The sequence below is a fragment of the Chlamydotis macqueenii genome, chromosome 19 (assembly GCF_036417535.1).
Source record: "Chlamydotis macqueenii isolate bChlMac1 chromosome 19, bChlMac1.mat, whole genome shotgun sequence".
In the NCBI taxonomy this organism is placed as follows: domain Eukaryota; kingdom Metazoa; phylum Chordata; class Aves; order Otidiformes; family Otididae; genus Chlamydotis; species Chlamydotis macqueenii.
The window spans coordinates 9,262,371-9,284,510 of NC_141574.1; the positions used below are offsets into that span (position 1 = coordinate 9,262,371).

At 50.4% G+C, this 22,140-nt stretch overlaps 2 protein-coding genes across 5 annotated transcripts in view; one reads left to right on the forward strand and one right to left on the reverse strand.

The window, feature by feature from the left end:
* The window catches only part of LOC104476461 (SPNS lysolipid transporter 2, sphingosine-1-phosphate), a 136,103-nt gene extending 128,039 nt beyond the window's left edge, over positions 1-8,064 (forward strand). For all 4 annotated transcript variants that reach the window (XM_086763112.1, XM_086763113.1, XM_086763114.1 and 1 more), the window contains 2 exons: positions 2,589-2,635; positions 4,528-8,064. Coding sequence is in view for 2 of the 4 variants with exons in the window: in XM_086763113.1 (XP_086619239.1) it covers positions 2,589-2,631 (43 nt within the window). In the remaining 2 variants the exon portion in view is untranslated. The remainder of the gene's footprint in view (positions 1-2,588; positions 2,636-4,527) is intronic.
* A 7,094-nt stretch (positions 8,065-15,158) lies between these two features.
* MYBBP1A (MYB binding protein 1a) overlaps positions 15,159-22,140 on the reverse strand; it is a 63,001-nt gene continuing 56,019 nt past the window's right edge. The window contains exons 25-27 of the mRNA XM_086763215.1: positions 18,961-19,062; positions 17,721-17,845; positions 15,159-15,810 (exon numbers count right to left, since the gene is read on the reverse strand). Of these exons, the coding sequence (XP_086619341.1) occupies positions 15,279-15,810; positions 17,721-17,845; positions 18,961-19,062 (759 nt within the window). The 3' untranslated portion in view covers positions 15,159-15,278. The remainder of the gene's footprint in view (positions 15,811-17,720; positions 17,846-18,960; positions 19,063-22,140) is intronic.

Below are 22,140 nucleotides of genomic sequence, written 5' to 3' on the forward strand. Positions count from 1 at the left end.
CTTCAAGGAAAGAAAACATTCACAATCTTGAGAAAACAGTGCAGGGAAAACATAACAATTTAGGAACCGATGTTTAGTCAGCAGATATCCCCAAATCAGAAGCGACAATCTCTTCTGCGTGGGATTACCATTACTAGAAAGGCAAGTGGGACTCAGACAGGGATTTAAATGCCCTTAAGCTGTGTTAGCTCAACTCCATGTACTACATTTTGCCACCTAAGAGAATCTAAAATTTAAATTTATTATTAGAGGTTTTGATTTTTAAAAAATATTTAAGAATTCCCAGCTGACCTGCTGCCAGCTGTAAACTGAGCCCTGTTGAAAGCAGGCTGTGCAGAAGCTGGTGGACCACTGTCTACAACACAGTGCTTCAGAGAGAGCGAAGACTGCGCTGTCCGAAATTTGGGAGACACTTTCTGTTCTCTCTTCTGCCCCATTAGCTTCCCATGTGATCCCTGAAAGTCACTTCTCTCCCTAGCAGATTCACAGGTCAGGTGGGGTCTGATTTCCCATGAAATCTTCTCAGTGCATCTCAGGATTAGCCCCTCTAGGCCTCCCTTCCCATCCGTAAGAGAGAGAAAGCTGAAGTTGGGAGAAATGTGTTCAAATGCATGGAACGAGTAACTCCCATGGCTGGGGACAGCAGCAGCACCTAGGTAGGAGGGACAGCTGGTCCCACAGGAGGCTGAACTGTCAGTCACGTGCGAAGGAAAGTTGTGTGGGTGTGTTTGCAGGTCATCTGTCAGCAATGCAGGTAGGGTCTCTGCTAAAAAAGAGCATAATGGTAAAACGAACTTTTTCTGTATCTTGTAAAAATGTGGATTGAATTACATGGTAAGGGACGTGACGTTCAGACAGCACTAGGGTGCACTCAGCCGGCGTTCCGGTATTCTGGGATGGCCTCCTAACACAGCGTAGCTTACTGGCAACGACTGATGCTGGCTGAGCGTTCCAGGGTAATATGTTTTATCTCTCCGATGCACTCGGACAGTTAAAGCGCAGCTGCAACGTTCAATGCAATGTCATTTCCAATGCAGCACTTACCACTAATGGCAATTCTACAAAGAAACTTGGGTCAGCTGCTGCACAAAAAATGGTTCCGTTCATCACCCTGAAAGGCAGAAAAGGTGCAGAGGCTGCTGGAGAGAAACTTTCTGTGAGGTTGCTGTGAAGTTAAGAGCTGTAGGCTGAACTGGGCCAACTTCTGATGCAGAGCTTTCTTAGCAGGTGTCCCTAACCCCTGGTTAATTTTCATCCTGGAATACGTGTCTGATCCAGCATCACGCCTTTCCAGCAAAAAAGAGAGCCCTGGGTCAGGCATGAAGTCTGGTGAGGAGCCACGGATGTGTTTTACTGAATCAGCATTTTCCAAAGGAAAATGGTGTTTCACTGAGTTCTTACTGGTAGGACCTGAAGTGGAGATGGGTTTTGTGATCTTCCCTGTCGACCTGCCCAGGTTTTTCAGTGATTCAGAAAGCAGCAGTGCTTTTACATGCAATGGCCAAATCCTGCTGCAGTCCTTTACAGTATAAAATAATGCAGTTTCCGTTTATTTGGTATTTCAAGTTAGCACAGCTGAATGGTATGAGAAGACTTTGTGACTCAGATTTATTCTCCTCTTGGCCGAGTACAGCTGAGTGCGTTTGGGTCAAAGCACGCAAACGTGGCAATGTCAGGCCAGGTCCTTAAGTGAGGTGGGGGTTTTCCAGTGTCATTCCCAAGAACCCAGGAGTTCCCACTGCAGTCAGCGAGCATCCGAGACAGAAAGCAAGTCCCCAAGGTCTTACAGTCGGAGGGTGACTTGTCTTTCCTGCAGCCCCCACGGGCCCTGCTGTGCTTGCCGCTATCGGAGCGGAGCGCTCCTGTCCCTAAATAACCACAGCCAGGGCAGGCACGAGCAGCGTGAGAGAGGAGAGGTGGTGGGCTGGAGCAGAAGAGCTGCTGAGGAGGAAAGCACACGCTGCAACGAGAAGGAGCAGGTCTAAGGGCTCAACTTTGGAAAACTATTGCTGCCTCTTCCCTGGGTGCACCGCAGCGCAAACAGGAGCTGTCGTCCCCTCCCCTCCCACCCTTCAGGTGCAGGACAGGACCTTGCAGAGAACAGCTTCTGCTTGGCGACGCTGCGGTCTCCACCGGACTCCAGCCATCGCCTGGAACAGCAGCAGGGCTTCAGGAGCTGAAAACTGAAAGACAGCTACTTTTTTCTTAATTTAATTTTGATCAGTGGTGACTGTTTACATTTATGCTGTCAGTCTGAAGGACACCATCCGACAGCTGTGGTATAAACAGTCTTGTTACCAGCTGAGGGAAACAACTGGTACATCTGAATGTCTTTGGGACTTCCCAAATCCTTGTCAATTAGTGTCAGCACCGTTACTTGGCATGTTCCAGCCATTGTCAGAATTGCTATCCAACACCACTCCGAAAGCATTTCCGCTTTATTCCATGTGCAGGACAGTTATTAATGTCCTATCTCTTCAGAAACTGTTAAGCAGCAGGAACCTGAATTTAACAGGCTGGTTTGTGTTTAGGAGCCCGTTGCTTGGCTAACTGCAGCACTCATGTCGCTTTTCTTTTCCCTCCATCAGGGTCAATCAACTTGTGATGCCACCAGCTTCTGTGAAAGTCTGAGATGGTAAGTGACCCCAGCCAGCAACTGGTTTCCAGCTGCCCATCCGCTCCAAACCCCCTGCCGCCCCATTTCTTTCCTTGTAAGTTGGAAAGAGGTTACCCTTACACAGCCGTGATCTGCACCTTTGCTCCCCTCAACCCAAACTGGAGCAAATCGAGAATGGGGAGACCAGAGGTCAGTTCAAGTTTGTTGCATAAAGCTGCACCCCACAACCCCGGTGAGCAGATACGGCCGTGCAATGCCCGTCGACCTGACCGCCAGCGGGTGTGATTGTCTGAGGCCAGAATTTAGTTTTTGCCTCAACGTATCTTGTGCTCAGAAAGCCTGCGGCTGTGTTGCTCTTGCTCCAACATCTGCTTGCCTCGCGCATGACCATTCCTAGCATATTCCAAATTTTCTGAAAAAAACTATTTTCCAGCAGCACATGAACTTGCATGTTGTTGCTAGGACTGTCCCCGCCACAACCCCTGATCCAGGGTGATGGAGCAGCGAGCCAGAGCGGGACTCTCCCGCTGCCGCTGCCCTTTCCCCCGTGGTCACGCTGTTCTTATCACTGGCCAACAGCCACAGCGCTGCGGCTCGGCCCTGCCACCGCTGATAAACACTGCCCAGCGTTTTACTGCAGCCAAAATTAATTAAAGCAAGTTTTTGAAGAGGAGATTTCTTTCCCATAAATTAAATGCATTGAAAGACTAATCGTAGCATCGGGACTCAGTAACACCCTGAGGAACGGCCTTTTGCAGGAAAGGATTTAATACAATCTCGAGAAGAGCAGATGTGGTATTGCCACAGAGGGGAGTGTGTTCTGGTGTAGGCTAAGGAGGGAAGAGGTCTGCCTGTACCTTGCAGTCTCTGGGCTGGATGTATACTCACACATTATTATTTATCAGTAGCTTTTAGACAATTTTTTTTTTTTAAAAAAAAAAGGCCTCACAAAATCTGAGAGCAAGTATTAGCTGGTGTTGCTGAGACTTGCCTTGCAAAACACTGAACACTCATGTGCCGTGCACACTTATGGTTTTTCACTGTACTGTCTTCTCTTTTGGTCCAGTTTTACACAGGTTGAGAGAAACCAGACGAGATCGTTATAGGGAATTTTTCTATAAGCAAGCAGTCACTGATTTTTTTAAGGTCAGGGTCAATTTCCTGCATATCATGGAGCACAAAACCTCTCACAGGAAATCCTGCAGCAAGAGAACTGGTGATCCTTTCCCCATAATCCCAGAAAGCTGCTGGCCTCTTAGATATGCTGCAGCGTGCAGAAATGGTACCTCCCCAGTCAATAGATGTGCCGATCTTGCTCTTTAAAGCAAGCGCGTACCTGCAGCGTGCTGGGAGAACACCAGTGCCTGCTCTCCCTTGTGACCAGCAACTCTGGTAGCTGAGCTCTGCTGTTGGGGGTGCGCGTGCTGGATCGGCATCCTGAACCAGGCTCTCCAGAGGACAGCAGTTTCCAAAAGTGACAATTTAGAGCAAGAGGCAATCTGTTGTCTTTTGTGAGCTGATGGGGATAAAAACCAGCGTAGCAAAGTATAACCATGTTACCCGTGGAGCTGTTTCAGCCCACACCACGAGCCGTTGTACCTACACAGCTGCCATAAACATGACATGGCTGATGCCCTTAAATAACACAGGCAGGCGTCCAAACCTGCTGCTGGTTCACCTCCTCAGGCAGACTGTGCCTCGCTCACTGTGTACTGTGTGTCCAATTCCAAAAGCCTACAGCACATCCTGAGTGCTGTCTCAGGCTGGTCAAGCTGTGCCAGCCTCCAACATGCATGGAGGGAAGGGGTCTCTTAGCTGGCCTCCACCACAAAGCCGGGGTGCACGTGTTCACCATTACCATCCCTTCCTGTGACCACCGTTAACCACCTTCTCCTCCTCTTTGTTTGCAGTTGCCAGTGAAGGAAATGACATGTGGACTCTTGCTCCCACCACCACACCAATCCCAAGCTCGAAGCCCTTCCGTACTGGAAACCAGTGGATCCTTCAGCTCCATGCCACCCTGGAAGGGTTATCCAGCACCAGATCAATCACACCGCTCCAGCCTGCGGGGTCAGGCACCGGGAGACGAGCAGCCTGGAACACAAGTAATTGTTGAGCATAAGGACGTTCACAGGTTCCTCTGAGCATCGAAAGCAACTGTCCGCTGGACCCACAATGTGCTACCCAAGTGAGTGACCGTAGATCGTGTACATGGTTTTAGTTGTAGCCAATGAAGTCCGCATCGTTTATAGGGCACCTTACGTCCTACCGAATGCTGCTGTTCTGTCAGCACCCCCGCACCCACAGACTGCACTCGTTGGGGACCTATTCTGTACATCACCTTTTCTTTAACACTGAAGGCTCAATTGAGATTATTATTTTTTATTTAAATATTACATAAGATGCTTTATCTCTGCTGAAGACATTAGATGACAGATAGATATATATATATATTTAGATAAACAGTTTTTATTTAAACATTTAAAATCCGGAGCTGCCTGTGCAACCATACCAGACATGAATGACGTCCACAGCTCTCCTCACCTCAGTGCCCTGGTATCAGGCCCCACGAGGGCACGGTAGGAGGACTGCCCGTGGATGACGACTTGTCACCTGAGGCGGAGCAGTGGGACAGAGGAGAGAGCTTCACTGCACTGGGTATGCTGGTGGTTGTTACAGACATGCCCAGAACTTTGGACAGAAATACCTGGGGGCTCTGGAGTTTGCTCAGTGTGCTAAATTCAGCCTTGCCTAGGAGGTTCACAGCTTCTTAAAAAAACCAAAATCCCTCTGGCTGAGTTGCTTTACCTGGGGCCTGGTAGTGCAATGCTGCTGTGCCAGTGACGTCACGCTTTGTTTACACGCATATCACATTCGTGTGCTGTCAGTGCCAATTCTCCGTCAGTATTTCCAAAGCAGGTGGCTGATACGCCACCGTAGCTGAACAGCGCTTAGGTTTAACGCACGCCCAACCCCACGCACAGTCCCAGACTGCTGTTACTGGGGTGGCAGCTGGTCACTTTTACCTTTAGGAAGATGCACCTGAGATCTTTAATATACCAGGCCAGTGTCTGAACTGTGTTAGCCTCAAACGCAGAAGGTGTCTAAAGCAGTCACTGGAATCTCGTTTCCTGCGCTTGGCCTCCACAAGCCAAATTTATGCCACAGTGTGGCGAAGGCAGGTGAGCACAGACCCTGGAGAAAGAGTCAGGCTTCCAGAGGAAAGGCATTGGTTCAGTGAACTCCTCACTCCCTTTTTTCTGTTTAGATGTCTCCCACAGTTTAGATACTCCGCTGCAGTTCAGCACACACCTCGAGCAGGTGAATGCACCTCACTCTTGTGCTCATGTTTAACAAGTGGCTGGGTGCAAGGAGGACTAAATCAGCAAAGAAAATGCCAAACCGGGACTGGATGCAAGTTAAGCTGGAAGCTGGCTGTCCTGATCGTGGCGTAAGTTTGTTCAGAGACACAGGAAGGTACTGCGAGCAAATCTGGGGTTTATCTCCCATCACTTCCAGGATGTGCTAGGACCTCAGTACAGCATTGTAGTGGAGATGGTCAGTAATTCCAGGGACCAGCAAACTGGTTCATACTCAGCGCAGAGCCAGTCTCTGCTCAGGCAGGTGGGTTCTGAGGATGACTCCTGTAGCAATGCGAGCCTTTCCTCCTCATCAAACCCCACAGGACTCTTCTGCAAAGGCTGCTCCGTCACCTAAAATACCTTAACAACAGATTTAACATTTGGCTAAACAACTAGAGCCAGAAACTTTCCTCGAGTGCCTGGGCATCCTCTGGAGACCAGCAAGTGGGTGCTAGAAATAACAAAGCAAAGTAAATCCAAAACAATGCTTCATTTCCCACCTCGTGCCACTATTTATGTTCACAGGGGAAACACTGCCTCTGTAGTCTAGGAGCCAAACGCTTGGCTTTAAAGGCACATGAATTTCTATTCCCGTTAAGAAATTCCTTGTTAAGCTGTTTAAAAAGAAACAAAAAGCAACCCAACAATCAGTCATTTCATCTCCGAGACCAAAGAAGATTAGGCGCGTTTCCTAAATCGCTTTTTTGATAGGCTCTCTCTGTTGTAGCATTTACTGTCAACAAAATGCAGCATTCCTGCTAAAGGTCAGAGATTAGGAATTGTCCTTAAACTTAATTCTCAGGAGTCAACAATGAAAAGGGAACTTAAGCGTTTTGCAATTTCACTAGCTCTTCTCCTTTGTGACAAGCCCCAGTCCTTGCTGCAGAAGCACAGCACTGTTAAAGGAGGCCAGCTTTATCTTCTGTGCATATAAAGGAAATTGCTGTGGCTTTCTTTTTAACAAGAGGAAAGGAAGCAAGCAAAGGAGTGAGAAGCAAGTCCTACCTGCAGCAGTTCCTCACGCAGGGATCCCTTAATCCCTGCTCCCACTTGTTCCAGGCTACCAGAGGGGAGCCAAAGCCGCAGCTATGACAGCGTCCTGTGGACACTGCTGCTCCTTGACGCATTGGTGCCCCTTACTTGAACGGCCAGAAGCTGAAAGGCTGCATTTCTTGTTGAGTGTTTCTTGTTTTAGCTGTGAAGAACTGTTCAGTTAGGCCTTCCTTAAAGGTGTTTGGTCTGTTAGAGGGAAACCAGCTCACTTGGATCAGGGGTCTGTAGATTAAGGTAGTAAGAGGTACATCAAGCCTGGACATGAAACAGATGTACTACCAAACAGAAACTGGACCTCTGAGGCCATACAAGCCCTGTCCCTGGACTGTAAGAGACTGTTCCCCGTCCCAGGACATCAGCCCGTTTCTGCCAGTGTGTGACTTGAGGAAAGCCACTTGGCCTGGCCTCGGCTTCTCTATGCGCAAAGCTGAGGCACTCGCTGCTGAGATGCTGTGTAACCAAGAGATGTTGTGTTTCTGTACTCTACTAGAGGTCAGAAGTTCCCCATTATTGGGAAAAAAAAAAAAAAAAAAGAGTATTGTACTATAACAGTGCTGAACTCTGGACTTAGCAAGGAATATTGTGCTGCTTTCCCCTCGGACTCTGTTTTGTGTAGGTACAGATGTAATCAGGCTTGGACGCTCTTGGGCCACTTGGCTGTTGACCTTGTGGAGCAGCGTAGGAGCGGAGGAACAATTCCTGGTAAACACACAGGAAGTGTTTCTGGAATGGGAACAGACTGAATGCATATTACTTATAGCCAAGCTGAGTGAGAACCTTCATTAAAATCAGTAATTCTTATACAGAAAGGTTATTAATAGGAAAAGACAATTAGTTTTTAATAAAGAATCCAGATATCCATCACACCAATGAAGCAAGATTCCAGCCCATCCCTTCAGTAGTTGTTCAGGTTATCGTTGTGGTTCTAAAGTTCAACACAAAATTAAATCGTCCCAGTAAGGGCAGAAATTCCTTTAAAGCCACTGATGTCTTGCACACAAAAATCACTTCATGGGAATGTCTGCAAATCAGAGTACAAATGAATGCATTTGAAAACATGGGAAGATGCTACCAGAAGGCAGCGAGCACTGCTCCCACCCTCTCATCCCAGCACACGCACACCTCCTCAGGACAGGGAGCCATGCCAGGGGAAAGGCGTTCAGGTGCTCAGCTGGTGCTGCTGTGTCTTGCCCCCGCTCCCTGGTACCTGCAGCCTCCCCCTGCTCCTCAGGGCTGGGACTGGTCCCTCTCCAGTGCTCTGCCCCCTTGCCCACCTCTGCCCGAAGGCGCAGGCTCCTGCCAACCTCCCTGCGCTCTCTGGGACCCCGAGGCTAGGTGCAGCCTTGCTGTGTTCATCAGGGTCTGTGCAGGGCACAGGGTGTTCAGAGTGCAGGGGAGGGTCCAGGACGCCCCTCAGTTAATCATGAGGGCCTTCTACTCCACTTCATACATGGTATTTTTTAATGCAGCCACTACCGAAGCCATTAGGCAGCTTGTACACACAGAGAGGAACAGAGGCAAATGGGAACTGCACAGAGAGGCAAGAAAATTACCCCCCAAAAAAAGCAGCAAGCTGCCTACCCACGTAACTACAATGCCTCCTGCTGCCACTGCTCCCAGAGCTAGAACCTGGGTGAACCCAAGAGCCTCTCCCGTTTATAGACTGGCTAAGAGAGACCCTCAGGGTGACGAGACCCTACGAAGGAACGGCTGTACTCGGGAAAGCAGAGTTCCTCTCTGCACCCTCCGTCCTCATTGTTTGTTTTCTCTCCATTTGCTTTATTGTTTGGTAAACCAGCACTTACAATCACTTTTACTACGTGATGTACGGGAGTATAGAGTATATTTTCTTGTTATACAAGGGAGCGGTATAAAATAGTTTTCTGATTTCTTTCAGAAGCAAATGACTATTTTATTTTTTAAGAGCAATTGATTGTGAATCTCAGAGTATAAAAAAAAATAAATAAGCCAAATATGTACCTTTATGTAAATTAAGAAATAAAAGTATTTAAAACATACCTGCTGGCTCCCTTTCCTGCGTCACCGCTTGCTCTGGTTGTGCGCTCCTGAGGTTGCGTCCGCAGGGCTGGGCCCTGGGACAAGGCTGCTGCGAGCTGCTCCAGCCACAGCTCCTGCCAGGAACGCTTTGATGTGGGTGGCCACGAGCCTACCTAGACCTTGCCTGCCTGGAGCAGGTTTAGAAGGTAACACCATGAGCAGGGGAGGGCAGAGGGGTAGTGAGTGAGTCTCCTCTTCTCTCCGAGTTGGCTGCCTGGATCCAGCCCAGGATCAGAGTGGGGCGGGAAGGAGTCAGTGGTTCTGCTCCATCCTTCTCTAGGACCCTCACTGGACAGCAGTGACACCTGTCAGAGCTAAAAGACCCGGCTGATGAAAACAGTGACTGTGGTGGTAGCCATGGGTCAGGTGCTCGGGAAGAGGGCCAGGAAGCAGGCCAGGAATTAATTCCCAAGCAGTAGCCATGGCAGGCACCAAGGCTGCCCTTCTGCTGGGATCCTGTGCCAGCTGTGGCTGCCAGCTTCACAGGATGGTCATACATGACTGGACTGGTCACTTTTTTTTTTTTGAGCACGGACATACATGGACATGTGTGCATACACATGCGCATGCTCTCTCACTCTTTCATAGAATCATAGAATAGAATCACAGACTCATTAGGGTGGGAAGGGACCTTCAAAGCCCATCCAGTCCAACCCCCTGCAAGGAGCAGGGACATCTCCAACCAGATCACATTTCCAGCCTTCCCTTTTCATAAATCCTCCCCACACAGTTTCTGTAGCAGTCTTACCAAGACCAGACAGCCAACAGCCTCACAGGGTGACCACGCTGACCATCTCCAACACATAGTGACACCAGAGCTGCACATCACCTTGTGAAGCCCGCGCTGACTTGTACAACCTGATGCCATTTATGCGGTAGGTGTCCTGCTCTGACTGCTGGGGGGGGTTTACTGCAGTTGTAGAAAGAGCTCCTGACTGCTTGGCGACCTCTCCTTCGCTCCTAATCAACACACTGCAACCATCTCGTGTTCTCCCTGGCAAACATGTCTGTAGGGCACATCAAAGTACATGAATTCAAAACTAAAACTTGAACGTTTTAGCAATTAAAAATATGCTTTACCTCACTAGCAGTCACTTCAGCCTTCTCGGCAGCTGTCTGCAATGGCCACCAGCTGCAAGGCAAGTCAGCAGGAACTCCCTGCCTGTGGCCAGGGTTTCCCTGCCAAGCAGAGCCATACTGCGAAGCTGGGTGCTGGCTGGGTGCTGGGGGCAGAGGTTCTGCATGGCTGGAGAGTCTGGGGCCCCCCTCCCAGCACAGCCAGTCTGGTGGGAGAGTCACTCCCATCCAAACCAGCACCAAGCACCTGGGAGCGTCCTGCCACTCCCCCCCCCCGCCCAGCACTGCCGCTGAACAGTGACCTGGCTGGGTTCTCTGGTCTCACAGCACAGAGCAGAACATCACTAACACCACCAAGACCTCAGTCTGAGCCAATGCCTGTAACCTTAGGGCTTCGGAGTATCAGGAATTAACCCTTTAAGAGCCAGCAGATAAATGTCACCATTAAGCCCTGCTTCCAATGAGATTTGTGGAGGACAGGTTCTCCTTTGCCTGAGAAATAAAAACAAACCAAACCAACTCACTCACCATTCTGCATGCTGGGCTTGCAGTGCAGTGTTGCTGAAGATGGCAGGACCAGGCATGTGGCTTCCCTGTCTTCTAGCTGTCTCCCAGGTATGTCTGGAGCCTGTCCCAGGCCATCTTTTTATCCAAGTCTGGAACAGCTGGAAATAAGCCTCTCTCTCTCCCCCTCTCTCCCCCTCTCTCCCTCTCCCTCCCTCTCTCCCTCCCTCCCTCCCTCTCCCTCCCCCTCTCCCTCCCCCTCTCCCTCCCTCTCTCTCCCTCTCTCCCTCCCTCTCTCTCCCTCCCTCTCCCTCTCTCTCCCTCTCTCCCTCCCTCTCCCCCCCCCTCCCTCCCTCTCCCCCTCCCTCTCTCCCTCTCCCTCCCTCTCCCCCCCCCCGCCCCCCCGCCTCTCTCTCTGTCTCTCTCTCTCTCTCACATATCTTGGCAGCAAGAGCAACTCAGAAAATCTCCGGGGTTTGTGGTGGTTGGGTGGTTTTTTGTTGTTGTTGTTGTCCTGCACTTCAAAGTAAAAGCTATTGCAGGTATTTTATTTTATTTTTTTTTTTCCCTCTGGAAGAAGACTGGCTGCTGCTGAGGAGTTGGCCACAGCCACTGCATTGGCCACCTCGCATCAACACTACAAAGCACGTCGGCCCCAAGTGACAGCTCAGCGCCCACACATTGCACTTCCCGCCCCACAGGAACCCACTGCTGGCACTATAACCCAGGGCTTCCCCATCAGCAAGATCCCACTGCTACAGGGCACCGAATCCCCCACCAGCCCAGTTACGAAGGTGGCTGAGCTCCCGTTTCTGTCGACAGAGGAAGGGCCTCCTGCCATGGCAGAGGTGTGAAAGCCACAGACTGATCAAGACGGATCTCTTCTGCAGGGACAGGATTCAGAGGGAGGACAGAGACCTTAACATGGCCATGTCAGCACAGACAGCTTGGGACAGGTAGATTTTTTTTAATCCCCTTTGCAGGGAAGCATGTTTTATTGCCCAGCTTCACCTGACTCCCCTGCACAGACAAGCTGGCCTCATCCCAGCCTTTCAGCCCCGTTCAAAGCCTCCACCAGCAACTCAGCGCTGACTCTTCTGCCAGTCTTAACACACCTTGGGATGGAACAGTCACGACTTGGTTAAAGCAGGCTGCAGCCACCCCCCAAGAAGCAGGCACTGCACTGGGAAAGGCGGCTCACAGCCTCGCTCCTCCCCAGCCTCCACCGGCCTGGGACAAAGGCCGGGGTTCCAGCAGCGCAGGCCGAGGAGCGCTGGCTCCCTTGAGCTCAAAAAAAGCCATTTTCTTTCTTGCATTCAGAAGAAGTCTTGAGCTCTTATCACTGCCCAAGAGCGTCTGAGCCCAGGACAGCTGAAAAGAAAAGGCATCATTAAAATCAAAGCCTGTTCTATCCCCTGGAGCCCTAAAGGTCCTGCACACACAGGACATGAAATCAAGCCAAATGAAACCTTTGTGATTGGTAAAAGGCACAAATAAGCGCCGGTGAAACACGATTTGACTTGGTGGATTAGTGACTGCTTTCTATAAACTGCCCATCAAAGCCAGTCTAAAGTCAGGTAATTTAATTGGCAAAGGAGTTCGTTACCAAAGCACAGCTCACACAATGCCTTGCAGTTTTCCCATCCTTTTCCCCTTGACCCCTCTGCAAGGGCTGAAGACTGACCACGCACGCGCATGGCAGCCTCCACGCTGGCAAGATGAGGTCAAAGTCAACCTCCCAGGGCTGGCAGCTGGCACTGCCCAACTGCCATCCCTCTGTCAGACACAATGCCTGGTGTGGCTCTGGCCTCCTGCTTTGACCTTCTCTGGTCTCTTCCCAAAAGGACAGCAACAAACGGATCTGCAGGAACTCTTATCCTCTGTAACCCTGGCAGATATCCTGGGGTGGCTCAGCTGGCCTCCACGGCCCCAGCTCACACCCATCTGGGCAAGGACTCGCCCAGCAGCAGTGGCCACAGCAGGAGCACAGTGGCTCTGGGGTGCTGGGCAGATGTGCTCTCTGCAGACCGGGGAATGTTCCTCCAGTTTGCTGCCTGGAGACCTCGCTCTCATCCAGCTCTCTCCAGTGAGCTGTTAACTCAAAACCTGCTGTTTAAACCAGCCACAGATTGGCAGCAGCAAGCCAGGAGGAGCAGATACAGCAAATGACGCCTGTCCCTCGTAAAAGCACGGGCCCTGCCATGTGCCACGTGCCAGGGAAGTGGGCTTCACCGCAGAAGGCTCAGGGGGCAGAAGCACCTACTGAGGTCACAGTGCCTGCTCTGCTCATCACCTGCCAGGCCCTGCAGCAGGCTCACGTTCCCACAGAAGAGCACGGTGACATCAGCCAAACTGGAGAGTCTGGTGCGGCACGACCCTGGCACTGCTCCAGGCTGCTCACAGCCCTGCTGACCTGAGCACCAGGCTCAGCTCCCACCACACAATCAGGCTGCTGCCTTGCTACGCATCCAAAGAGACAGCCCAGCGGGCTCTAACGCTGTCTTCTCCACACACACCCACGTACCTGTGTGTTCACGTTGCTTCCCACCCGCCACACCCGCATGCTGTTTCTCCCCCAGTTCTGCAGGGGCAGTGGTGCAAAGTCCCAGGATTTCCTACTAACAGGCACAGAAAGAAGGAAAGCTGTTTGTGAAAACGGTGTTCAGATTTGAAAACCCTGCTCCCCTTCAGAGCATCCCTGGATCATTAAACACGGACGGCCCCAACCTGCTGGCCTCTCGTGTGCTGCATTTGCATAATATATGAAAAGTCACCACTCAGGAGACATCTGGAGGGGGTTAGCTGGGATTGAGGTTTTAACAAGGCAATGAACCAGCTTTCAGCATTAAATGGCAGAGGCAGGGCAACATTCCCAGTGCCAACGGTCCCCTTTGGAGCAGAGGGGCCCTTTTTCTTGGAAATAAGAATGGCAACAATAATTGCCAGTATCTCCTGGCTGGGTGCGAAGTCTTGCAGCTCTTCTGCAGCCTGCAACAGCAGCTATTCCAGTCAAGATCCTACAACAACCTTCACATGAATAAATGGCTTGGGAGAGAATGTCCAGCAGGACGAGTCCAGCCCTAAATTGCTCAGAATTGGCTGGTGCCGGAGGAAGCCCGCAGTGAAGGCAGAAAGCGAAGGGAGGGGTAGGATGGACGTTCTCTGCTGAACCCTGCCAGGAGGTGGGCACAGTAACACCAGCCCTCACCTGCCGCTAACAGGAGCCTGCAGACGCCCTAGGATGCGCAGCAGACCTCGCAGGATCACCGCTGTGACATGGAAACGAGAAGAGGACTGCACCCAGCCAGGGGTCTGCAATTGAACGTGTCCGCGTTGCTGCCAGCAGCTGTCTCCCAGGGAGTCTCAGGCCATTTGAGAAAAGGATCATTGCAAAGGCAGATAAATAGCCACGGGCAAACACAGCCCTTTGCAGCTCCTCCCACTCCCTCCAAAAGCAACATGACATTTCCAGAGCTGAAGGCACAGCCAGAACAGCCCTGCTCCAGGGCCCTTCACCCCGCGAGCAGCCACCCGCTTCTGCTGGGAGCCAGCCCCAAACTCCTCTGCAGAAGAAGGGAGAGCGTGTGGGCCTTCATGGGGACGGCTCCCTCTGATGCTGGGACAGGAGTCGGGGCCAGCCACCAACCCACACCTCCCAGAGCAAGGTGGTCAGCAGGCGGGGGTGAGGAAAGAGGCTTTAGAGGCAGCTACAACATGAGTAGGGTTTCAAGCACTTCGAGACTCAGCTCTCAACAAGAACCAGGCACCCAATGCATCAGAGAACCTGGTCCTGGCGCTCTCTGAAGGGGCGATGGCATTCGGGAGCCTGGGGATAAACAAGCAGATGCAATTCCAAGCAGCCACCTTCACAGACCGCTGCAAGCCTGTTGGTAAGAGGTGCCTGCCTGGCAGACTAGCAAATCAACCAACCATTTCAATTGTTTCACTGTTTTATTGATGTCCCTTGTGCTACCACAGGGGCCATCACCTCTCCTGCACCCAGCAACAAAAAGGCAGGAAAGCCAGACCATGGTAGTTACTGGTGACACCTGAGTGGCCAAATTGCACATATTTGACCCCAGAATACGCATGTGCAAGCCCATTTAACTCCAGGCATTTAAGAGTCAGCACCTCCCAGACTAGAAAAGCTGTGAGTACTGCTGGGCCCGGGCAGGACAGAAACGTGCCATTAGGGGTCACTTCTGAACCTCCCAGAGGGTTTGACCACACGACTCAGCAGTGCCAGAACACCTACCACAACTCCCCGAGCAATCCAAACAAGCCTCTCTGCCTCAGGAAACACAGCAAACAACTTTCACCTTGGGAAATGCTGAAGACAGGAGTCTGTGCTCCCAAGCACAGGCTGTTTGGCACTGCCAGAGCAGAGAGAGCAAGCATCTAACAGAGCCTGGAGGGTATGTGACCTCCTGAAGCTCCCTGCGCTCTAGCTGAACCCTCCACACAAGCCAGACCTGCTGCTTTAGAGCTCAGTATCATGGAAGGTTTATTTAAAGTCATGAAGGACATAAAAACTATAGTTATAAAAGATATGAAAACAGTCCTCTGAGCCACGCTAGCCATGCCAGGCCTGGGTGAGTCCATGGAGCTTACTCCTGCAGCGCTGAAGTTTTTTTCTCTTTTCTTTTCTTCTTGGCTTTGCCCTGCTTCTCCTGGTTGGCTTTGCCTTGCTTCTGCTGGGTCTCCTGGCTGACACTCCCCTTGGTTTTCTTTGCAGCTGGAACCTGCTCGGCTTCATTGCCTGCATCACCTTTTCTTTTTCTGTTCATTTTCTTCTTCTTCTTCTTCTTGTCAGCCACAGCATCTCCTCCATTAACAGCTTCATCCCCACTTCCCACCACTGCCACTCCATTTTTCCTGACCCCTCTGTTCTGATTCTTCTGTTTGCTGCTACTGGACACGAGGGCTTTCTTCTGCTTGGGGGTTTCTGTTCCCAGAGGCTGCTCCTCTGGGGCTGCTGGTTCTCCATCTTCACCAGCGACTGGTGCTACCCCATTCTCCTGGATGCCTTTCTTGCGATTCTTGCGTTTCTTGGTCTCTGGCAGGAAGCCTTTCTTCTTCCGCTTAAGCGACTCTGCTTCCTGCGCAGGCTTATTTGCTGTCTTCTCTTTCTTGGGCTTCCTGCAGAGAGAACATCAAAAATCAAGAGCAACTTAGTTTACACCCAGGGAGCAGTGTGATCCATGCTACAGGAAGTCCAGGAACAGGCAGAAGCACAAGAAAGGCGCAGGAAGCACAGGCATGCCGCAAGGATGAGCGCTGTCCTAGAGGTGGTCCTCACTCTGCGCAGGGACTGGTCAAATGAACAGCAGGAGCTGGACCAGGACTCACAAAGGCACAAGGAGACTTGAGGAAGAAGCCACAGATGAGGTAACGCTGTACTTACCACCTTCGCGAGCACACCTCCCTGCGGCCCTGTGCTAGGCTACTGGGACATTGTCTGTCCAAGGCGACACTGTGCTAACAATCCCAAGAGGTTTTCCAGCAAGAACCCCAACACTCCATTCCCATCTCATCTAGGAGCCTGTGCACGCACGCAAGACAGCCACCACCACTGCTACACTCGTCAGCAGTGTTGCCACCACCCAGTCTACGCTGCTCTGCACCAGCCCAGTCCCCAGCGAGGTGTCCTGAAAAGGTGGCAGGCTCTAATTCCATGGCCTCATTTTCCATGTGAAGCTTTATGGAGAGATTTTCAAGCTGCATCACCTCAGGGTGGAAAAATGCTATCCTGACAACCCGATGTTAGCGCTCACCTCTCAGCAGCACCTCCACCAAGGTCCTGTGCACAAACCCACACCTGCCGTAGGCTTGTCCCAGCTCAGCTGCAGAAAGATCTCCGCGTGTCACAGCAAGATGGACCCCAATCCCTTCCTCAGACAGCACGCACAGGCTTGGTGTCTCTTACCTTAGCAATCCCCCTCCTAGCTCTGCCACCTCCCAAACCAGGACACGTCTTTGTGCCAGCCCGGGCACTACGACACCAGGGGATCCACATGAGACGGGGAAAGGGCCCAGGGCCATGTCGTAGGGCTGGGGGAGGCCACTGTGCCCGGGAAGCCTGCTCAAGGCATTAAATGGGGCCACAAGCAGCTTCAGCTGCCTTCTGTGATCCCTCCCTGCGAGCCCTCTCACCGTGAGTCACGTGCAAGCATTTCCCTCAGAGCCTCTTGCTGGGCTGAGATACCACAGAACAGGCCACCCACACACTGGGACCACAGCTCCCAGTCACGAGCAGGACACCCAACATTCCCTAATGCTGCGTGTCTCACGAAATACTGCCAGTGGGAAGGGGAAACAAGAGTTCTGATTGCAAGCTATTGACAGAAAGGAGGAAAATCTACACTTTTCTTTTTTCTTGCCCTGGAACAAACACCAAATCCAGCTGCCATTTAAAACCGGAGCACTAAAGCACAAACACTGAATGTTCCTCAGCTTTCAGAGCTGCAAAGCAACCACTCCAAGCACCAGGCTGAGGATCCAGGCACTAAGGAACCCAGAAATCAATTATGAGGACTGAAGGTCCTGGCATGTACTCTCCGGTATCCAGTAACTTCCCAGGACAGCTACTCACTCCTTCCAGCCCCACATTTTCAGACTCAATCCACAGTGATGTGGCAGAAGCTTAGTGACTCATTCTAGTTTCGAAATTTCTCGGCAACCTGGGCAATGGGTTAGGGTTAGGTTAAACCACCACTTGGGCCCACTGAAAGCAGGCACTCTATCCTTGGGTGATCAGCTGTCTTACCTCTACTGGCAAGACACAATCAGGTATCAGAAATGCCTTCAATCCTTTCCCTTCAAGGGCCAATCCTAAGTGTGTAAGCATCTGGAACAACGAGCCTAGCATTGTTTCAAACAAGCGAAACAACAAGCGTTTCAACCTCACTGACCCAGGAGCTCAAACTCCAGCCTCAGCTCACTGCCTTGACTTCCTTTCTCTTCCTACCTCCCCACACCAACGAAGACACACAGGACAGGCAGGCAGTCCGCTGGGCAAGCCAAGAAGCCAGAGTGCCAAGCATACATACGTATAATTCAGCCAGCGCATGACATTCCAGTAGAGAGAGTCGAGACGTGCTGACTTCCCAATGCCTTCTGGCTGGTTCAGAGCTACCAGCACTTTGTCCAACTCCGTCAACTTCACAGACAGCTTCTGCAAGAGGCAAGTACAAACAGACAATTTGCAGGGTGAATGCAGAATGCACTCACAGCAACAGGGCACAGGCAATCCTCGGGATAAGACCACGGCAGGAATAACCTGCCTGGTTTCTCCAAGCTGCTGCCCTGAGCCCATCTGCAACACGACTTCAAGCTGGGGGCAAAAATTGGTGACTCACACCACGCCAGCAGCTACAAAGTTTGCTTGAAAATTGGGCTCTAGCATGAGAGGCATGAGTGTAACAGCTACAATTGTACTGGCATAAAAGGGACTGAAAGGTCCTTTGGTGCTCTCTCCTTTTCAGACCATGGCTGGGAGCAGGGGGAACAGAACACACGGCTACGTACCCATCTAAAAGAAAAGCAGCAGCATTTTCAGCCTGGTTTCTAAAGGATGCAATCACGCTACCTCTGGCTGCCTCCAGAGGTTCTGTAACCACTGGATAATTTCAGTAAAACCAGAGAGAACGGGGCGTCTCAAAAGCAATTCGGTTCCTACAAGAGCCTTAAAATAATCTCTCTCCTCCACCCACTTTCCTATTAGGTCTTCACAAAGAAACAGGCTGTGGTGAGAGCTCAGAGCTTATCAGTAGGAAACTGGGCTTCAGTAGTTCTGCTGCTTGTGGTATTTTGTTCCAGTAAATAAGACCATGCTGGAGACTTATTTTGTCACCTATAGAAAATCTTCTCATGTTCAAAAAAGACGTTTTTCATTAGGGAAAATGAAATCCCAAAGCAAAGCTTCACTCCCACTAACAAAGCTTCTGGGAAAGCCTCAGTCTCTGGAAACCAAAATCTCTGGAGTTCAGTGGAGAGACAGAGCAACCATCTGGGACAAAACCCAGCTCACCCTCACTGCATCCCAGGCCACATTTCTGCTGATAAGAAAGAAGATGCCATGTGCATTTGCGGAACACTACACAAATCCTTCAGTAAGCTCTTGGAGATCAGCTCACAAGAGCTACGGATCACTCCTTCAGACATAAGGGCCTTTCTGTCCTCAGATCCAGCCAGGCATTCCCTCCGGGGCTACCTTCAGTAGGAAATGAGGTGGGATGTAGCAACGGAGCAGTCACAAGGTAAAATCCAAACATCGGGTCATGCACTCACCTGCTCCATCACAGTTTTCAGAAGGAAGTTCAACAGCTCCAAGCTCTTGGCAACTTTCTCTTTGTCAGCCTTCAGGATACACTCGCCAACCATTTTCAAACTCTGCAAATTAAATAAGGAGATGGAGAAGCAGCACACATTAAATGGGGAAACAAGTCACTCTTCTCTGGAGAAAGCAGAAAATGAGTGATCATTGGTGGGATTAACCTGTGACCAAAATAACTCTGGAACACAAAGCTCACCAAACTCTGGAAGTTCTCGGGAGGGTACACGGTGGAAGCTGCTGATGCTCAGGTTAATTAAGAAACAGCTGGACGAAGTAAGAGCAAGCACACCACAAAGGCAAAACCTCGCTGCTCTCCCTAGTTTCTACACTAAAGCAGAAAAAGAGGAACAACAACATCCGCCCCCGCCCTGGAAAGGCCAGGAGCCTGCCAGACAACAGACCCACCTGAGGGACAACAGCGACTCAGCTGCAGAAGCTGGGATTTACACATAAAGCGCTAATGCAAAAACCCATTAACACTTACGCCGAGGAAATCCCAGTTGCCAGCACTAGAACAGGGCCTGTCAACCAAGCTTAAATTCACTGAAACAACCAAGAGAAAAATCTCATCTCTTTGCGTTCCCTTTATGTGCTGCAGGGTTTCTGAGACACGGAAAGGTCTGGCTTAGAGGAAAATCACTCCAAAGACAGGTCAAATAAAAGCCAGTTATTTACAAGTGGAGAGGGGCAGGAAAAAGCCATAAAAAGGCAGCTGGATCGAAGAGGTGCCCAGGGGCTCAGGGGGTCTGATCCTCTGCCTGCAGCTGGTCCTCGCAGCCCCGCTCACCTGGCAGTTTTCTTCCCCGCTGTGTTTACATGTGGACGCACTCGCCACAGCAAGCCCCTCAGCCTGCACGGATTATACTTGCATGAGATGGGATTTGCAGGGACCGGCTTATTGTGGGCAGCAGCGTGCCCCGTCACAGCCTGCTTCTCTAGAAGAGGCTGCACTTGTGGCCAAGCTCGCCTTCACTTGGAATTTGAACGTGCCAATCTAGCCACTGGCCAATGGGCAAGGTCCACTGCCGCCTCAGCATCCTCGTAGCCTCAGGCAACACACATGGGATAAGTCACTGCACAAAAACCACAGCCCTCGGTGGGTGGAAGGTCCTAGTTCTCCAGGAGGTGCCATCTCCCCCATTAGACCATCTATTGCTTTTTCTCCACTCAGACTGGAAGCAATTTTAAGGACTCTGAGCAAGCTATTCTCCATTTACATCAGCATAAAGCTAGCAAATAAAGTAGAAATCCTCACAGACACAGAGAGAAGCAAGAAATTTATTCCCCAAAGCAAGCTCTTTCAGTAACGATGTCCACAACAGAAAAATGATGGTCAGCAATAGTGTAAGGAAGACGTTGAGCAGAAAAAGTGGGGAGACCAGATAACAAATCTGCAGGAACAGCAGCCTTCAAGTAGAATTATCTGTACAGGCTCCACACTCTGGGAGTATCTTTTTCAAAAAATAAAGATACAGTTATTTCCTGACCAGGATGGTCCACTCAAGCCCTGTATTCATGTTCTACTGGCTGGAATTCAGGTGCAACTTCATCTGACTATCAATAACTTGCTAATTGCTCTCTCCTGATACAGACAGATATGCTGCAAGTCTGTTCCAGAGCTGTCAGTAACCTACAAGGTCACACAATTCAGCAGCTCTGAAGCCTCTCAGGTAAAATGAGAAACAAATACAGGGTGTGTGACTTAAAAAAAAAATAATTAAAGAAAATCTTCACATGTAGGATGTAACAGCCAATGAATGGGTCATGCACATGCCATTTATTAGGCTTACCACAATTAACAATAATTATAATTATAATAATAACCAGCAAATCAATTATGAAAACAAAACAGCCGGATTTGCATAAAAAGTTTCTTTGCAATTAGAAGAACACGATATTGCCAGGCTAATAGCCATTGCTTGTGGTTAAAGAAGCTTTCAGAGAGGCTGTTAAGCTGAGATCCCTATATTGGCAAGTTGCGCACAAGTTCACAGTGAGAGAAAATCAGTATGGACTGTCAGCTCTTCAGGACAAGAGGAATCAGGGCAGTACTGTGAGAGGGAGCCTCAGTGAAGCCAACTGTCATTTCATTTTTTAATACACAAACATTTTGGAATTAAGAAGGTGTTAAAAATAAATTTCATTCTCTCTGCACTGCAGATCAGTGATGTAGATGACTGCATGTAAATCATGCTGGCTTGTCCCTGTCTGTTCTTGCTGCCGTCCCTGCTTCCCAGAATTGCCCTGGTGCTTTGAAGGGTTTGAAATAAATCCTACGGAAGTCACCAGAAAAGTCCTATAGCTCAACTATAACTGATTTTTAGAAGTCTGCAAGCAGTTTTCAGGTGCTTGGGAAACTGAGACGTGCGTGTGTCTAGTTTGGGGTGCCCAACCAAATTCACACAGACCTGCAGAACAAAAAAGGGTGGCTGGCCAGCTGGAGATGGAAGAGATCACTGGTCTAGCTACATCAGAGCTGTAAGACACAGCATCCACATTAAAAGCAGTGTTTTGCATGAGTCTGGAAACACAAGCACAATTCCACCAGCATAAACAGCCAGAAGCAATCCAGCAGGTGCTCTGCAAACAAATAGCTCCCTGCTGAAATGGATCTCTCTTAAAGAGCTCTCAAAGATGAGGAAGGGACAAGGAAGAGGGTGGGGGCGGGTGGAGAAGCCAAAGGAGCAGTAAAATAGCAGCAGGTAATTAATTCCTACAGAGTGCACAATTTTCTCTAGCCCAGAAGCAGAATGGATTTGCTTTAAGGAAGCCAATCAGAGAAAGTCTTGCTATTTCTCAATATATGTCTTTTCCCTTTCCCTTCTGCTACAAAGGGTGTGAAAGAAATTCACTCCAAAGCGCACGAAAACTCCAGCGCCTCTGTACGCGGTGTGGTTGAGGCAGTCAAGCCACCTCAAAGCCTGAAGTCCCATTTCTGCTCGGCTCAGTGTCACCGTTTATCCCCATCTCATCACCACTGCCTCAGAGCACTTCCCCATTACGCCTCACATGAGATGGTATCTCCTGTCATGCATCGCTTCGCTCGCGGCCTCCCATAGCAGGGAGCGTACAGAGCGGAGCATTTGCTTCGGTGGGATTTGCGTTAGCATGTGGCATCAACATAAACATGCTCT